The 17,041-nt window shown below is 36.0% G+C and overlaps 1 protein-coding gene across 8 annotated transcripts in view; it reads left to right on the forward strand.

Annotated features, from left to right (window-relative positions):
- The window catches only part of HIPK3 (homeodomain interacting protein kinase 3), a 168,603-nt gene that overhangs the window by 94,842 nt on the left and 56,720 nt on the right, over positions 1 to 17,041 (forward strand). For all 8 annotated transcript variants that reach the window (XM_069091372.1, XM_069091374.1, XM_069091376.1 and 5 more), the window contains one exon: positions 10,858 to 11,935. In XM_069091372.1, coding sequence (XP_068947473.1) covers positions 10,858 to 11,935 — 1,078 coding nt within the window. The remainder of the gene's footprint in view (positions 1 to 10,857; positions 11,936 to 17,041) is intronic.

Here is a 17,041-nt window from a genome sequence, read left to right on the forward strand (position 1 = left end):
TACAGCGCAGTAATATTACATTTCATTCATGTACTACAATTTCTTTAGCTATTCTTCCAGTCAATGGACCTTGATATTGTTTCTCTGCCATTCTATTCTTCTAAACACTTTTCTCTCCTCCATCCATACAGTTTAAAATACTCTCCTCTTTGCTTTTTCTTCCATGGGATTTTCATCTCTGCTGGTGCATTTGCACTGCCTGTCTCTTCCCCATCCCTGGAATGTTCTTCTGATGAAATGAGGGTAACCATTCCTGACTTATTTTAAATAAGTGATCTCTCACTTCTGTGTCATTTTTTGGCGCTTAGCCTTTGTTTTTCAGGTGATGGTTTAGTCATTTCCTTATGCTTATGTTTTGTCTTCTGACTAGTTTTTAAGTTGCCTTTCCTGGCTCTCTTCAAGATAAGATCTAATTCCCACCTTTGGCTAGAGGCTTTTACAATGGCAGTGAAAAGGAAGGGTCACAACAAAAAAATAAAGAATTCTATTAGGGAATACTTAAATGAAAGATAATAGATGATTTTTGACAAATATATAAATTCAAGTGCAATTAATAATTTAAGTAGAATTTAAACTGACTGGTCTGGGAGGAGGAAGTAAGATATGTAATCAAAGAATTCCTCTTCTTCCACATTGAACCCTCTCCCCCCTCCCCCCAAACAAAGAAACCACAAACACTTTCCAGGTTAATTCTTTTAAATTGTCCAAAAACAATAGTTTCTGTATTATTTAGTTTACTCATGATTCCAGAAAAAAAATAACAATTTACTTTGTTAGGCAAATGCATTTTTTGAATTTTAAAACCAGTTTCCTTAATAAATATAGATATAGAAATAAAAAAATAAATTTTAAGCAATAGAATATAGCAGCAATGTAATTATTCATTAAGTAAGCTTTAAACCAGTTATGCAAGACTTTCAATACCAGAAAAGTTATCAACTTCAAATATTCTGTCACAGGGTTCAGGAAATCTTTTACAAAATTCACATTCATTCATGATGAAACAGAAGAAGCGTTTTCACTAATAATAGGTACAAAAACAAGTTTACAGATTTATAAGAATGTCAAGTTTCGTCACTTATATTTGCATAGTATTAGAAATTAAAGCAGTTGCAGCAAGAAAAGAAAAAGATACTTATTAGGATTAATGTTGAAAGTGAAAAGTTAAAAGTACCATTTGTAGATGACATGATAGTGTTTTTAGAAAATCTAGACATCTCACTGTTTTTACATGCAACCAGGAAATAAGATATGCAGGCAGTGGGGCATAGAAATCTATCTTGCTCTATAAGAAAGTGAGAGGGAGGAGGGTAAGAGGGAGGTAATGGGGGGAGAGAGAAGGGAGGGCAGACTGGGGGAAGGGGTAATCAGTATGCATGCTATCTTGCAGTGGGGAGTAGGGGAGAGATGGGGAGAAAATTTGGAATTCAAAACCTTGTGGAAATGAATGTTAAAAACTAAAAATAAATAAATTCTGGAAAAGTAAAAAAAAAATCTAGACATCTCAACTAAAAAGATAATAGAGACAATAAATTAGTTCAGTAAGGTTGCGGTACAAGTACCAAATATAAATCATTTGTGGTCTTATTTACTATTTTTTTTTTTGTTATCATATGGCTCTATTTTCTTTTTTAAATTTTTTTTAATTTTTCAAATGCTTTATTGACTTCTGATTAACATTATTCATTTCCGCCAGATTTTGAGTTACAAATTTTCTCCCTGTTTTCCCCCTACCCACCACCCCAAAATAGCAGTCCCACAGGATATCCCCTCCTCCAATCTGCCCTCTCCCATATTTTCTCCCATACCCCTTTCGACTTTTCCAGTGGATCTCTATGCCCCAGTGCCTTTATATCTTATTTCCCAATTACATGTAAAATAGTATTAATAATAATAGTGTATATATATGTATATATTTGAGTATTTGATTTTAAAACTTTGAATTCCAGATTCATTCCCTTCCTCCCTTGTCACCCACCCTTATTGGGAAGATAAGCAGTTCAGTATAGATTGTACATGTGTAGCTAATGCAAAACATTAACATAGTAGATATATTGTAAAAGACTGACTATATTTCCCTCCCTCCTCTTCCACCACCCACTTGTCCTGTTCCTTTACAAAAGTGAATGCTTCCAACTTCCCTCCCCCCCAGCCTGCTCTACCTTCCTTCATCCCCTCTCTCATCCCCTTCCCCCTACTCTCCTGTAGGGTGATACCCTATTTAGTGTGTATTTCATTCCCTTGCCAAGCCAAATTCAGTGAGAATGAGGTTGACCTATTCCCTTTTGCCTTCCTGTTCTTCCCCTCCATTGTAACCATTTTCCCTTGCCTCTTCTTTATGAGATAGTTTACCCCATTCTGTCTCTCTCCATCTCCTCTCATTATATTCCTCTCTCACCTCTTAATTTCACCTTTTAAGTATCCTTCCTTCCTATTAAATTGGTCCTGTGCCCTCTATCTATGTATACCTGTAAGCATATATACACACATTCACATATGTATTCATGTGCCCGTATACCCTCCGATATAGACATATATATGTATATATAAATATATATATATTTCTATTCCCTTCAACTATTTTCATACTGAGAAAAGTTTCATCAGTTACAATTATTGTTTTTCCATATAGGAATGTTAATAGTTCAACTTTGATCAGTGGCTTATGATTTCTTTTCCCTGTTTACCTTCTCAAGCTTCTCTTGCTTCTTGTATCTGGATGTCAAATTTTCTATTCAGCTCTGGTTTTTTCATTAAAAATGCTTGAAAATCCTCTATTCCACTGATTAACCATCTTTTCCCCTGAAAGATGATACTCAGTTTTGCTGGGTAGGTGATTCTTGTTTTTAATCCCAGCTCCTCTGCCCTCCGGAATATCCTATTCCAGGCCCTTCGATCCCTCAGGGTAGAAGCTGCCAGATCCTGTGTTATCCTGATTGTGTTTCCACAATATTCAAATTGTTTCTTCCTGACTGCTTGTAATATTCTCTCCTCGATCTGGGAATTTTGGAACCTGGCTATAATATTCCTAGGAGTTTTCTTTTTGGGATCTTTTTCAGGAGGTGATCGGTGGATTCTTTCAACCTCTATTTTGCCTTCTGGTTCTAAAACACCAGGGCAGTTTTCTTTGAGAACTTCCTGGAGGATGATTTTTAGGTTCTTATTTTGATCATGCCTTTCAGGTAGTCCAGTAATTTTTAAATTATCTCTCCTAGATCTATTTTCCAGGTTAGTGGTTTTTCCCATGAGATATTTCACATTGCTTTCTATTCTTTCATTTGTTTAACATCATCTTGATTTCTCTTAAAGTCACTAGCTTCCCTTTGCTCCAATCTAAATCTGAGGGAACGATTCTCCTCAGTGAGCTTTTGAGATTCTTTTTCCATCTGGCAAATTCAGCTTTTTAAGGCATTCCTCACCTCATTGCCTTTTTGAGCCTCTTTTGTCAGTTGAGTCAGTCTGTTTTTTAAGGTGTGATTTTCCTCAGTCAGGCTGTTGACTCTCATTTCATAATTTTCTTGCATTGTTCTCATTTCTCTTCCCAATTTTTCCTCCACTTTTTTTTATCTGCTTCTTAAGGTCCTCTATGGCCTGTAACTAGCTTGTATTTTCCTTTGAAGCTTTTGGTGCAGGAGTTCTGACTTCACTGTCTTCCATGCTTTGCTCCTTTTTGTCCCCAAAATAGGAGTCTGATGTTGGAATCTTCTGTCTGCTTTGTTTCCTTTGCCTGGTCATGTCGCCCCTCAGTCACTTGATCCCTGGGCTTTTTGCCACAGTAGAATTCTGCCACCAGACAGGGGGAGCTTTTGTCCCAAACGTTAGGGTTTTCTCAGTTGCCGGAGGTATTAGTTGTAGTGGCCTCCACATGTTCTGGCAAGCTGGTCACACACTCCAGGACCTCCACCCTAGACTGCAGTCCAGATCCAAGCAGGTTAAAGCAAGAGCGATTATCCTCAGACTGGTCGCTTGGTCCCCCTATACTCTGCAGGCCAGGAGCTGAAGCTGCCATGTGGCTCTGGCCTTGCCGGGGTCTCAGCGGCTTCTTGCTCTGGGGGGCAAAAGCTGATGCACTCCCAACTACTGGTCCCAAAGTCCACACTGCACTCACCTCTCACTCTGTCCTTCGCATCTATGTGTTGATGAATCTGGAAACGACTAGTATTAGGGCTTTACCACAGAGAGATCAAATAAAGAGGAAAAGGTCCTTTATAAGTAAAAATATTTGTGGAAGCATTTTATGTAGTTTTAATAAACTGATGGGGGTGCCCATCCATAGGGAAATGACTGAACAAATTATAGTTATATGAATGTAATGGAATAATATTGTGCTATTAGAAATGAAGAGGTGGTTTCAGAGAAACCTAGAAAGACTTGTATAAACTTGCAGAGTGAAGTGAACAGAACCAATAGAGCAATTTTATTGTAAAATCAGTATGTTAAAAACTACGATTCTGAAAGACTTCAGAGCTCTGATCAATATAGTCAACCATAGTTCTAGAGGACAAGTGATGAAGAATGCTGCCCACCTTATAACAGAGAGATGATCAACTAATATGCATTTTTGCATATTAATACATAAATACACATTTTTTTGATGCAGCTAATTTGGGAATTTATTGTTTTGGTTGACTATACTTTTAAATCTCATGGGAGGGAGGAAAAAATATTTGATAACTGAAAAAAAAATGACAGGAGTCATGAATTCAATAGTATTGATCTAGCCTAATAATTAAAATGAATGAAATAAAATCTTTGAATTTGTGGAGAAACAGGTGGCATTCAGTTCTGGAGAAATTATAATTTTTCAGTATCTTTTTGAAAAGTGATCTGAGCATTACATAATAAAAATTAGAAAAATCATTTTCTTTGACCTACTGATTCCATTGTTGGTAATATACCCTGAAAGTGTTAACAAAAATGTTGTACAAAAAGCTGTTTGTTGGAGATTATGTGTAATTGCAAAAGTTGACTGTGTTTTGGTTTAAAACTTGTGATTTCATTAGTGTAGGAAATTACTTTCTGAATTTTAGGAACTTCAAAGAACAGGACTATAATATCCAGGAAATTAAAAGAAGGGAAAAGATGGTCTAGTCAGGGTCAGGATGAGGGACAAATGGACATCTAGAGGGCTCTGCTTGTACAATGTCAAAATCAGAAGAGTGTGAGGAAGACCTTCAGTATCAAGAATGGAAATCCCCTACTCCCAACCCTTTATGAAACTTATGGCAACAGGTGGGCTAGAGTCATACAAGTGAGTAGGCATGGATGAATTTTAATTTGTATTGTTGGGAGAGAATTTCCAAGTTGATAAGAACATAGATCTCTTTGAGGGAATTCCTGGTTTATAAACAATCTTCAGTGCTGCAGATTGGCAGAAATATGTAATATATAGCCTTAGAGAGTTTCCTGGGAATCCTGAGCCCAAATATTGCCCTGTTCATGGTCACATAGCATATCTCTAAAGAAACTAGAACAGAACTCTTCCTGATGTGAAGACTGGCCTTCTCTTCCCAGTGCTGTGATACAAAAAGCTGGAAGCAATGGGGTGGCTAGGTGGCGCAGTAAATAGAGCACTGGACCCTGGAGTCAGGAGAATCTGAGTTCAAATTTGGTCTCAGACACTTGACACACTTACTAGCCATGTGACCTTGAGCAAGTCACTTTTGCCCTCCAAAAAGCAAAAGAAAAAATAGATTTCATTTAGGGGTGGCTAGGTGGTGCAGTGAGTAGAGCACCAGCCCTGGAGTCAGGGGGACCTGAGTTCAAATTCGGCCTCAGACAGTTAACATAAAAAACTAGCCGTGTGACCTTGGGTAAGTCACTTAACCCCAATTGCCCTCCAAAAAGCAAAAAAAAAAAAAAAAGAAAAAGCTGGAAGCAACCTAAATATCCAGTAATAATGCAAAATTTAAATAAAATCATTATACTTTCATATATTTCAATGAATCATGGTATTTTCATGTAATTAAATATCCTTATTAGGATAGAATGTAAGGGAATCTGGAAAGACTTATGAAATAAGGCGAAGTAGAAAAAAAGCAGCACCAAAAGTGCAGAATACAAGACTGGGATCGGATATGTGAATGGACAAAAAATTCTTGATAAGAGACCTGGAGAGAATGACAGGAAAAGCTATGATTTTATGCATTTAAATTCATTTATTTAAGGTTAGTAAAAAAAAAGAAAGTGTGTTTCATTCAATTGTATTTTCAGTTTTGAATTCACCTACTTCCCTTCTCCCACTTGTTAAGAAAGTAAGAAAAAACAAAACCCATGCATTAGGATGTCTTGCTGTTGAATATTTTAAATAATCAATCTAAAGTTTAAAAATAAATTTGTTTTCTTAGAACCAGTTTAAGTTCATTTTTTCACTATGTCAACATCTTCCCTATATTCTGAAAAAGCATTCCTTTTGTATGAGGGCTTCCATCAACAAACCTTTGGCTTCTTTTGTCTTTTAATGATGAATAGTATTTTTTTTTTTTGCCATCCTTTTCTCCATCCTTACCTTAATGTTGTAGTTACTGAATATTTACACACATCCATTAACTTGGTTTGGAGGATATTGGTAAGTGCTTTGTAAAATTTCTCCTCAGCAACTAATTTTGCCATTTAAGCTGCAGTTTTCTGCAAGGTTGAATGTTTTTTTTTTCCTTTGCTCATCTTGAACTCTGAAAGAAAAATGATTATTTTTTCCATGAAATGATACTTGTTGCCTTTGTGTGCCTGATGAAACTTCCAACTTCTTTATTTGCTTCTCTGAGCAGAAACTGAACTATCATTCCTGTTTTGTTGCAACTTAAGGGCTGCTGGTTTCATTTATAGTGAAAATGTCAATATAATATGGTTGGCTTGTTTCTTCTAGTAATATCTTAACCCATTTGCTGTTAGGGAAACATCTCCTTTAAATGTTTATTGACTCTAAAAACTGAATTTGTTTCAAAGCACCTGCTGCTGCTTCTTTTTGTGTTTGTCCTTGTTCATCACTGTAGAAGTAGAATGGGGCTATTTTATAATTGTTTTTTGTTTCATGTTTCAGAATTCATCATTAGTGAGTGGCCAGTTTAATAGTGATGAACCGCTTTATACCTAGCTATGTTTTCCTTCAGAACTTTGCATAGGCTATTGAAAGCACAGCATTTGGAAGTTTTTCAAAGCTTGCTAGAGCTTGCCAGAATCTGTATTCTTTGTCATCTTCAAAGTTCCAGGATTGAGGTGTCAGTAAGATTCTTGTGTAGGTACTACAAAACTGTGGGAAAAAAGTCTCTTATTTTTTTTTTTTACAAATGACTTTGTTCATCAAAGCATTTTATTTAGCTCCATAGTAAAACCAAGCAAGAAAACTTATTATTGAGTTATAGGAAACTATAGTATAGGCTATAGGAAACTATAGTATAGGCTAGTGGTCTCCAAAGTCAGGATAGGGGCTCCTTGGGAAGTCAGGGAAATCAGTTGAGGGGATTTGGGACCTTATCCCACAGGGGTGTGTGTGTGTGTGTGTGTGTGTGTGTGTGTGTGTGTGTGTGTGTGTCCCATTGGAAAATGGGAAAACAGATTACTTTCCATGCTCAGCAGGTAGCCAGTAATGGGATTTGTCTCCAGCACAAACACATCTACCCATATCTTTTCCCAATACTTTTTTACCTTCTCTTCTTTCTTCTTTGTAAACTTCTTGGCTGCCCTTTTGCAGCTTGGTGGCACAGCAGATTGAATTGGGTCTGAATTTAGGAAGACAAGTTCAAATTTGGCCTCAGACACTTAGTGCAGTGTGACCCTGAGTAAGTCATGTAACTGCCATCTGCCTCAGTTTCCTCAACTATAAAATGGGAATAATAGCATGTACCTAATAAGGTTATTGTGATGATCAAATGAGATATTTGTAAAGCACTTAGCATAGTGGTACATAGTAGGCACTTAATAAATGCTTGTTCCTTTTCCCCATGGCATGTTGTTGTTAATCAATAGGAGATGGTCTTGATAAAAATTCTGCTCCCATCTCCTGCCTCCCAGATCATTTTCTAGGGTGGCTCTGGGTTTCAAGGCCAATGAATAAGAACCATGCTTTCTCTCATTTCATTTTGGGTAGGACTTAATGCATCACACAATATTAGCCAGGCATTAATGGATTGGGATTTGGATCACAGATATCATCTTTTTGCCCAAGCCCTTCCATCTTCCAGACACTCCTGTTGCTATCGATCCTTCCAGTCACCTAGGTTCACAACCTCAGTGTGATACTTTCTTCCTGCCTAATCTGTCGCCATACCTGTAATATCTGTCTTCACAATATCTCTTGAATCCAACTTCTACTCTTCACATAGCAATCACCCTAATTCATCTTCTCATCATCTTACTGTGGCTGTTGTAATAGTCTTCTAATTAATTGAGCTCCCTGTTTCAAGTCTTACTCTTCTCCCATTCATTTTCCACGCAGCTGCCAAACTGATTTCCTAAAGTGAAAATCTGACCGTGTCATCTTACTACTTATTAAATTCCATTGGTACCCTGTTGACTCTAGAATCAAGTATTTTATCTTTATTTCATCCTTTCAGAGTTTTTTTTTTGCTTAAATTTTAGGATGTACCTAATTACAAGTATAGCAGCCCACAAACACCATATCTAAATAAAAAGATGCACACAGGGAGGGATATGTGCTCAGAAATTTTTACATTTGGGACAAATGATCAAAAAGAGTAGAAGACTTGACCTAGACTATTATAAGCATCTTCTTACAAGTCTTCTTGCCCCTAGCCTCTCCCCTTGTTAATCCACCCTTCATATAACCTAAGTAATCTCCATAATGTGGGGGCTTGACTGTTTTTCTAATAAAAAATGTTTGGGTGTTTTGTTGTCTGTGTGATAAAATTCTCTTTAGCCCAGAATATAAAACCCTTCATAATCTGACTCTAAAATGTTTTTAATTCTCCTTTCACTGTGTCATTGTGTACTCTTGTGCTCCAGAATTGGACTTGTAATGGTTGTTTCAGGTCCTGCCATTTCTTGCATCTCTTCATTAGTTCTGGTGATCCCTTTATCCCTAGTGGACTTTGACCATATATTCTTTTTTAGGTCCCATCTCAGGTGCCAGGTCTTCCTGGTTTTCTCCAGCTAAAATTGTTTGTTTGGTCTAAATATTTCTTAGAGCCATTTGACTTGATTTCTCATTTGTCCTTCATGTATCATACATTATATTGTACTTATTCATACATAGCACCCCCTTATTAGATTATAAACTAGTTGAGAACAGGGCACTGTACTATGGTTTTTCATCTTTCTGCTTTAGCACCTCCCTTGAACATAAGTGGAATTTAAAAACTTTTTAAAATGGCATACATATGTTTTTGATCTTCCAAAGTCCAGGAGAACCCCAAAACATACCTCTTTCAATTTCTTATCAGTATTAAGACTTCAAATGAGATATACTCAGCTCCTCAAACTAGTGGGAATTATAAAAACAGTTGCAATAGAAGTATAAGAAATAGGATAGAGCTCTTTTCAAGACATCTTATGATGTTCTTTAAGAATCAGATAATTTTGACTTATTTCATATCAATGGCGAAGCTGTCTGTTGACTGACTTTGTATTCAAGTTCTGTCAGAATGATAGAAAATTCCTAAATGATAGTGGAATGGGGAGTGTAGGGTACATTTTGCCATTTCTGTGTTAGAACTACTGCTTAGCATTGGTACAAAGTTAGTCTTGCTTGAGGGCTGTACCAGTTTATTTGTGTTTGTGTCTCTGTGTGTGTCTTTGTACATACATGTATGTTTTTATATTGCATATATGTGCATATATATATTCTCCTGTTTTGTTGGCATATTGTTTTGAGTTATAAGAGTATGTTTGGTTCATGTAACTATCTTTCTTATACGTGCCTATTTGGGATAAAACTATTTGGTATAAAGAATTTCTCTATTAGAAATAATAAGGCTTTTTTTTTTCTTTTTTGGAGAGTAGGCAAAATGGAACAATGACCAAAGCAGGATTCTCTTGACTGTTTAAACTTGACTTTATTCATTTTCTTCTGATATTCTATATACCTATGTTCCAGGTATAACTGAACTCTGTAACTGAAATATTCTAAGAGCTCTTGTAAACTTGATGTTTTATATTATTCCTACATTGAGTGTTTGGATGGGCTGGATATTATACTGATTGCATCATATGTAAATTCTAGATTGGTGAGTTGTAGGATATAATGGCAGTACATGTTAGGTCCAATCTTTATACAATAAGTATGTCAAATGATAAGTTACAGTTTGTAAAATCACTTTGTAAGATCATCTTTCAGTTAGCAGACTTTGTGTCTAGAATCTATAATTGTCTGCACGCATATGCATTTCCTGTGGGTATTTGATAAATATTTAAAGAATTTTTAGAATTTTACAGGAAATAAGATAAGTCTGGAAAGACTCAAAGGAAATAAAGGTGAGAAGAGGGAAAAGTTATTTGGTAGTAAGGTCTGCATTGGTAGAGGAAGGTCCTTATTAGGAGCTCCTTACTCTGATGAAGTTATAGATCTTATTACACTACCTCTTACTTAGTCTCTACTCTTGTTGGGTAAAAATTAAAGATTCAGTTTGTCAGGCTTTATAAATAGTTTGAAAACATACAGAACCAGTTGAGGAATGTTCAGGACATCTGCTCCATCTCCTTTGGAGACATTTGGCACAGTACAGTGAATGCAGAAGAAACTTTACGCTCTTGAAATTTTAATATATAGAAAAATTTAGATATGGTAGAAGTGTATCTACTTTGGTGCATTTTTAAAAGAACTTTTAACAGTGATTTTTCACCTCAGGTGGCCTTCTTCATGAATGTAAGTTGATTATTTCTTCTTCTCCTTTTCCTTTGTAGGTATGGCCTCACAAGTCTTGGTCTACCCGCCATATGTTTATCAGACTCAGTCAAGTGCCTTTTGTAGTGTGAAGAAGCTCAAAGTAGAGCCGAGCAGCTGTGTACACCGCGAGAAGCCCTGTCCCCAGGCCTGTGTGAGCAGTAGGAACTCTGGGCTTTCTCATTCTTCTGTTAAGGAGAGCACTTTCCAGACAAAGATACCATTGAACAGATCACGAGGACATAACTTTTTGTTGCAGGCAAGTACTACTGCTTTTAAAAACGTCACAGGTGCTGCCAAAGTCCTAGCTGTGCGGGCAGAGCCCTGTCACGTGGAGGCACCTCCGTCTGGGACCCGGGAAAGTGCCCCACGATGGGGATTGAAGCGTAAGAGTAAGGAACTAGAGAATCAAACCGGCGCAATGCAGATTGTTGATGAGCTTTCCATACTGCCTGCAATGTTGCAAACCAACATGGGAAATCCAGTGACGGTTGTTACAACTACGGCAGCATCAAAGCAGAATTGTACCAGTGGAGAAGGAGATTATCAGTTAGTACAACATGAAGTTTTGTGTTCACTGAAAAATACATATGAAGTCCTGGATTTTCTTGGGAGAGGGACTTTTGGCCAGGTAGTCAAATGCTGGAAAAGAGGAACAAATGAGATTGTGGCAATCAAAATTCTGAAGAATCACCCTTCTTATGCACGCCAAGGACAGATAGAAGTGAGCATATTATCAAGACTCAGTACTGAAAATGCTGATGAATTTAACTTTGTACGAGCTTATGAATGCTTTCAACACCGTAACCATACTTGCTTGGTCTTTGAGATGTTGGAACAGAACTTATATGATTTTCTGAAGCAAAATAAATTCAGTCCTCTACCACTTAAAGTAATACGACCTATTCTTCAACAAGTAGCCACTGCACTGAAAAAACTGAAAAGTCTTGGTTTAATTCATGCTGACCTCAAACCAGAGAATATTATGTTGGTAGATCCTGTCCGACAGCCATACAGGGTTAAAGTAATAGACTTTGGATCTGCTAGCCACGTATCAAAGACTGTTTGTTCTACATATTTACAGTCTCGGTACTACAGGTAGGTGGGAACTATTTTTGGTTACCAAAGGAATGCTCAGTTTGTGTTTTAAGAAGTAGTCATTTTTCCAGGATTGGAAAAGCATTTCTATGGCATGTATGGAAATCAAGATATGTATACACAGAAAGGTCTGATGATTTCTTAATACCCTTAAAGCACAGCACACACCCTCTACCCTCCAGGGTCCTCCTTGCACAAAGACTGCTTTTAAAAAATGGATACTTGAGATTTAATGGTTAATGGTGTCAAGGTTTGTAATAATATTAGCTCACATTAGACAGTAGTGCTTTAGTAGGAGCATACTACTATTTCTTCACACCTGTGAAATATGCAGTGCAAGGATGCCCATTCTTATTTCAGAGCTGAGATGCAGACAGATTAATTGCTTTGCTTGGGCTAGAAAGCTACTAGGCTCTATACTGAGAGTGCTCTGGTGCTCTATGCCCCTTCATCTTCAGGCTCTATACTGAGAGTGCTCTGGTGCTCTATGCCCCTTCATCTTCAGAATTCTCACCTGAGGCACCACTTCCTTTGGGGAACCTTTACTGATCCCTCAGCCTTCATCTACCACTTCTTTTTGAGGGAGAATAGAGGGACTGTTTTTATGTTCATCTTTTTTTATTCCTCAGCACCTAGGATGGTTCTTAATAAATACTTGTTGATTGGTTAATATCTGACAATAAATGGTGATTTGCCATTTTTCTGAAGGATTAATAATAAATCATCAAAAAATCTATTTAACATATGAACGGACATGTTCTTTCCTTAATGATTTCTCAATTTAAACCTTTAACGTGGGTGTTTTTCTTGTCATTTATAAAGCATCCATCCTCATGATATGTGTAGTGTATGACTAACATTAAATATGATTTTGTCATGTGTATAGAAACATATAAATTATTTTTGCTAGTGACTAAAATGTAAAGCTGAAGTTCTCGATTTTGATTGCCACAAGAACAAGTCAACAGTCTTGTGCAGAAGATGTCCCGATAGATTAGAAAGGGCCAAGCCCAGAGACATTTTAGCAGAAGTTAATAACTATTACTGAAAAATCAGTTCATAATACATGCTTTGAGTAAATAAGATCATCTATCTAAAGGAGAATAAATTTTGTTTTGCTTAGGAATAGTGATCCTTAAATTGATTAAATTAATCTTAAATGTTTCTTCTAAATAATTATGCTCTCTTTTAATTTAATCAACAGTAACCATGAGACTTAAACTTTGAGAATTTTTGGGGGTAGGGGCATGATGTAGATTAATTTATCTACCATGTCTCAACATAAGATAGAATAATAATTTTTTTCTGCATAGCTTCTACCTTGAGATTTTACTAGATTTTCCTAACTTCTTCTAACTCAAGTTTCAGTTGCCTAGTTCACCTGTTATTTACGTGACAGTACTATTTTTGGGTCTTGAATTCTTCAGTAGCTCAGATTTAAGGACCTTTTAGTATCTGGATTTTTTTTTAAACTAGGAAATGTTGTATTACCTGGTTTTAAGAAGAAATGGGCTCTAAATAAATTTTGTCATCTAATATTTATTGAGTGGACAAAATATGAAATATTTTAAAAAGGTTTAAATTGAAATATTTTTCCATAGTATACTATTATAATAGTACTAGTAAACTAGTAAAGTTTACTAAGGTGGTCTTATATCTAGAATTTACATTTTATCTGGAGTAATTATTAAACTGTTTTAAAAATTTAAGATATCATTGTTAAATTGTATAACAATACATTTTAAATACTTTCAATGTAAAATTGTGTGTTTACGTATGTACATACAGGGAATTAATCATAATTTTCTTGATCTTTAGAATCTTCATAATTGTATGATGTTTTTAAAGAACAAAATCTTTTCTGAGTAAAAAGGTATAATTGTCATATAGATAGTCAAGGAAAAAGATTGGAAATTTGTCTTTATCCCAGTACAGTTAGACCTAAACTTTCAAGGCATCGTTTTTAGTTGTTAAATAAAATTATGAGGGGAAAATAGGTTATATTTTATACCCTCAACTTGGGATTATATGTTATATGAAAAACATCATCTGTCCAGGAATGTATCTTATTAGTAGTTTACAAAAATGTAATGATGATGTTTAGAACTTGAACACCAGGAGTTAGCTGCTGCTAACTCTTTGTTGTGTTACATTAGTTCACATGGGGCCTGAGTGAAAATTTAACCCCCTTGTGTGTTAACACCTTGATCTTTAAAAAAGTGTAAACAGGAAATGGTAGTTGAGCTTCAGAGACTAACCTCAACAAGGAAACCTTGAGGGAAGAGAAGCAGTGTGAGCACAAATGCTCACAATCCCCTGTAAACAGCTTGCACTTAGGAATAGCCACAGATGTTATTCTATCACTTTGAACTGTGCATCACAGAAATGTAGTAGGGGAGTATCTTAAAATAGGCAGGGGGTGGTGGCCAGAGACTGTTGACTACTATAGATGGTGAGGCTGCCTCACTGTTACAGTGAAAGAAGCCAGAAGTGCATGCTACTAAGGGTGTTGATTGCTCAAGGTCAGCATGTTCTAAAGTCAGCTGCTATACTTATGAATGTGGCTACTGTCAGGAACATGTAGGGCTTTTGCATACATAAAAAGGCATAGCAAGTAGCTGCCATGTTTGTGAGGTGGAATTCAGGTCACGAATTTCTTTTTTCAAATAGTAAACATTGGTAGTAATGTTCTGGGTCATTTCAGGACCTAATTCCCATTTACTCCTTTTCATTTGAAAGTGGGGAGACAGAGCAATAACAAAACACAATACCACTTTTTGATTTTTTTTTTTTTGCTATGCTGATTTTCACTAAGAACTTGTGTGTTTTCTTGATGTAACTTTTGAGTTGCCTTTACTTTTAACTTCAGTTTAATAATTCATGAATGTTATCTGCTATGCCACAAATAGTTTAATTTTTGTTCTCAACAGTTTTTCTCATGTTATTTTTAATTCTTCTCTGAGACTGCTAGGTGGTGCAGGGAGGTGGACCCTTAGTCAGAAAGACCACAGTTCAGATCCTGCCTCAGATACTGACCATAGGCAATTCACTTAACTTCTATCTGCCTCAGTTTCCTCATCTATAAAATGGGGATAAAGAATATCTACCTCCCAGAGTGGTTGTGAGGGTAAAATGAGATACATTTGTAAATTGTTTTCCAAATCTTAAAACATTGTATAAATGCTAGCTAGCTATTTACATATAAATTTTGCATAAAAAGGAAGATTATTGTGTGGGACAGCCTAGTAGAGAGCCTTTTACTTTAGCAGGCCATTTTAAATGCTAAATTGGCAATTACAACATCAAAAAATATGTAACAGAATTAAAATACATATAAAACATATTTACAAAATCACTTATTTATAAACATTGTAGATTAACATTTTGTAATACTTTACATGTTCAATTTTATATTTTTTCACAGCATTTTCACTTACATTATCTTTTATTTTTATTTTTTAATTAATTTATTTTTAGTTTTCAGCATTCACTTCCATAAGATTTTGAGTTCTAAATTCCCCTCCCTCCCCTCCCCTTTCTCCAAGACAGTGTGCAATCTGATATTGGCTCTACATATATATTCATATTAAACATATTTTCACATTAGTCATTTTGTAAAGAAGAATTAGAACCAATGGGAGGAATCAGGAGAACCAAGAAAAAGAAGAAAACAATTTTTTAAAAAAGAAAGAGAACAAAATAATCTGCTTCGATCTGCATTCAGACTCCATAGTTCTTTCTCTGGATATGGACAGCATTTCCCATCATGAGTCTTTCGGAGTTGTTTTAGATCCTTGCCTTGCTGAGAAGAGCTAAGTCTATAAAAGTTAGTCATCATACACTATGGCTCTTACTGTGTACAGTATTCTTCTGGTTTTGCTCACTTCTTTCAGCATCAGTTCATATAAGTTTTTCCAGGATTTTTGAAGTCTGCCAGATCATCATTTCTTATAGCACGGGTAGTATTCCATTACATTCATACACCACAACTGGTTAAGCCTTTTGCCAATTGATGAACATCCCCTCAATTTTCAGTTCTTGGTCACCACAAAAAGAGCTGCTATAAATATTTTTGTACATGTGGATCCTATACCCATTTGTATGATCTCTTTGGGATACAGCCCTGGAAGTGGTATGCATTATCTCTTCTGATAGATGCAGCCTGACATGTAGTAGATAGAATGGCAGGTTTAGAATTATAAAAACCAGGGTTCAAAATCCTTACTCTGAAATTTAGTAACGTTTCCTCTAGGCAAGTCACATACCCTGAGTATTTCTTGTTAAGTCATGGACAGGTGGTCCGTTGGTAAAGGAAGCTGCCATGCTGAGTCTTGCACATGCTGAGAAAATCACAGAGCTTGTGCAGTATTGGGGTTTTCTTATATCTTCACATTGTTCTTTTTGGGAAAGGCAGAACTGATAGTCTGACAGTTGAGAATCCTGAGCATCAACTGTTTAAATGATTCTTCCAGGGTCATCTGGAGGCCACACCCAGATCCCAGATCTCTTACTCCTAAATTTGGAGCCCTTTTCACCTCCCCCCTTTACTAGTTTGAAACGAGCCTTGTTTTGTGACTACAGACTGAGAGAGCTGCTGTTACTTATTTTGCCTTATTTTGGCATTCTCCTCAATCCAATTCTCTTCTTTCCCAGTTAAATATTTTAGTTATCTAAATATAATTTAGATTGATCATTGACCATCTCTAAAAGTTGATAATTGGCTTTGTACCTTTAAATTAAAAGACTAGCAGATTATAAATGGGTAGGTGGGGGAGAGGAGGAATATTATTCTAACTTCATGAAACATTCCAGTCATGCTTCTTTTTTCTCTTAAAGTTTAAAAAAGGTGTATGTATAATTGTAAAAATCCAAATATATATTATACATTGTATCAATGCACATTTATTTTTAAACAAAAAGGATATTAAAGAATATTAGTGAAAATCTAAACTTTCTGAATCCTTTGGTAGTATCTTGTAGGTGTTTCCTATTCAGTAAGTTTTTATTTAGTGGTGGAGGATTGGGGACTTAATCATCATTTGATCTTTTAGTTCTCTTATGCTTTCATAATCCCTTTTGATATTTTTCAATTTTTTTTATTAGCTG

The sequence above is a fragment of the Petaurus breviceps genome, unplaced genomic scaffold, assembly GCF_028583685.1.
Source record: "Petaurus breviceps papuanus isolate PSGF00001 unplaced genomic scaffold, PetGlider_PUasm1.0 188, whole genome shotgun sequence".
NCBI lineage: Eukaryota > Metazoa > Chordata > Mammalia > Diprotodontia > Petauridae > Petaurus > Petaurus breviceps.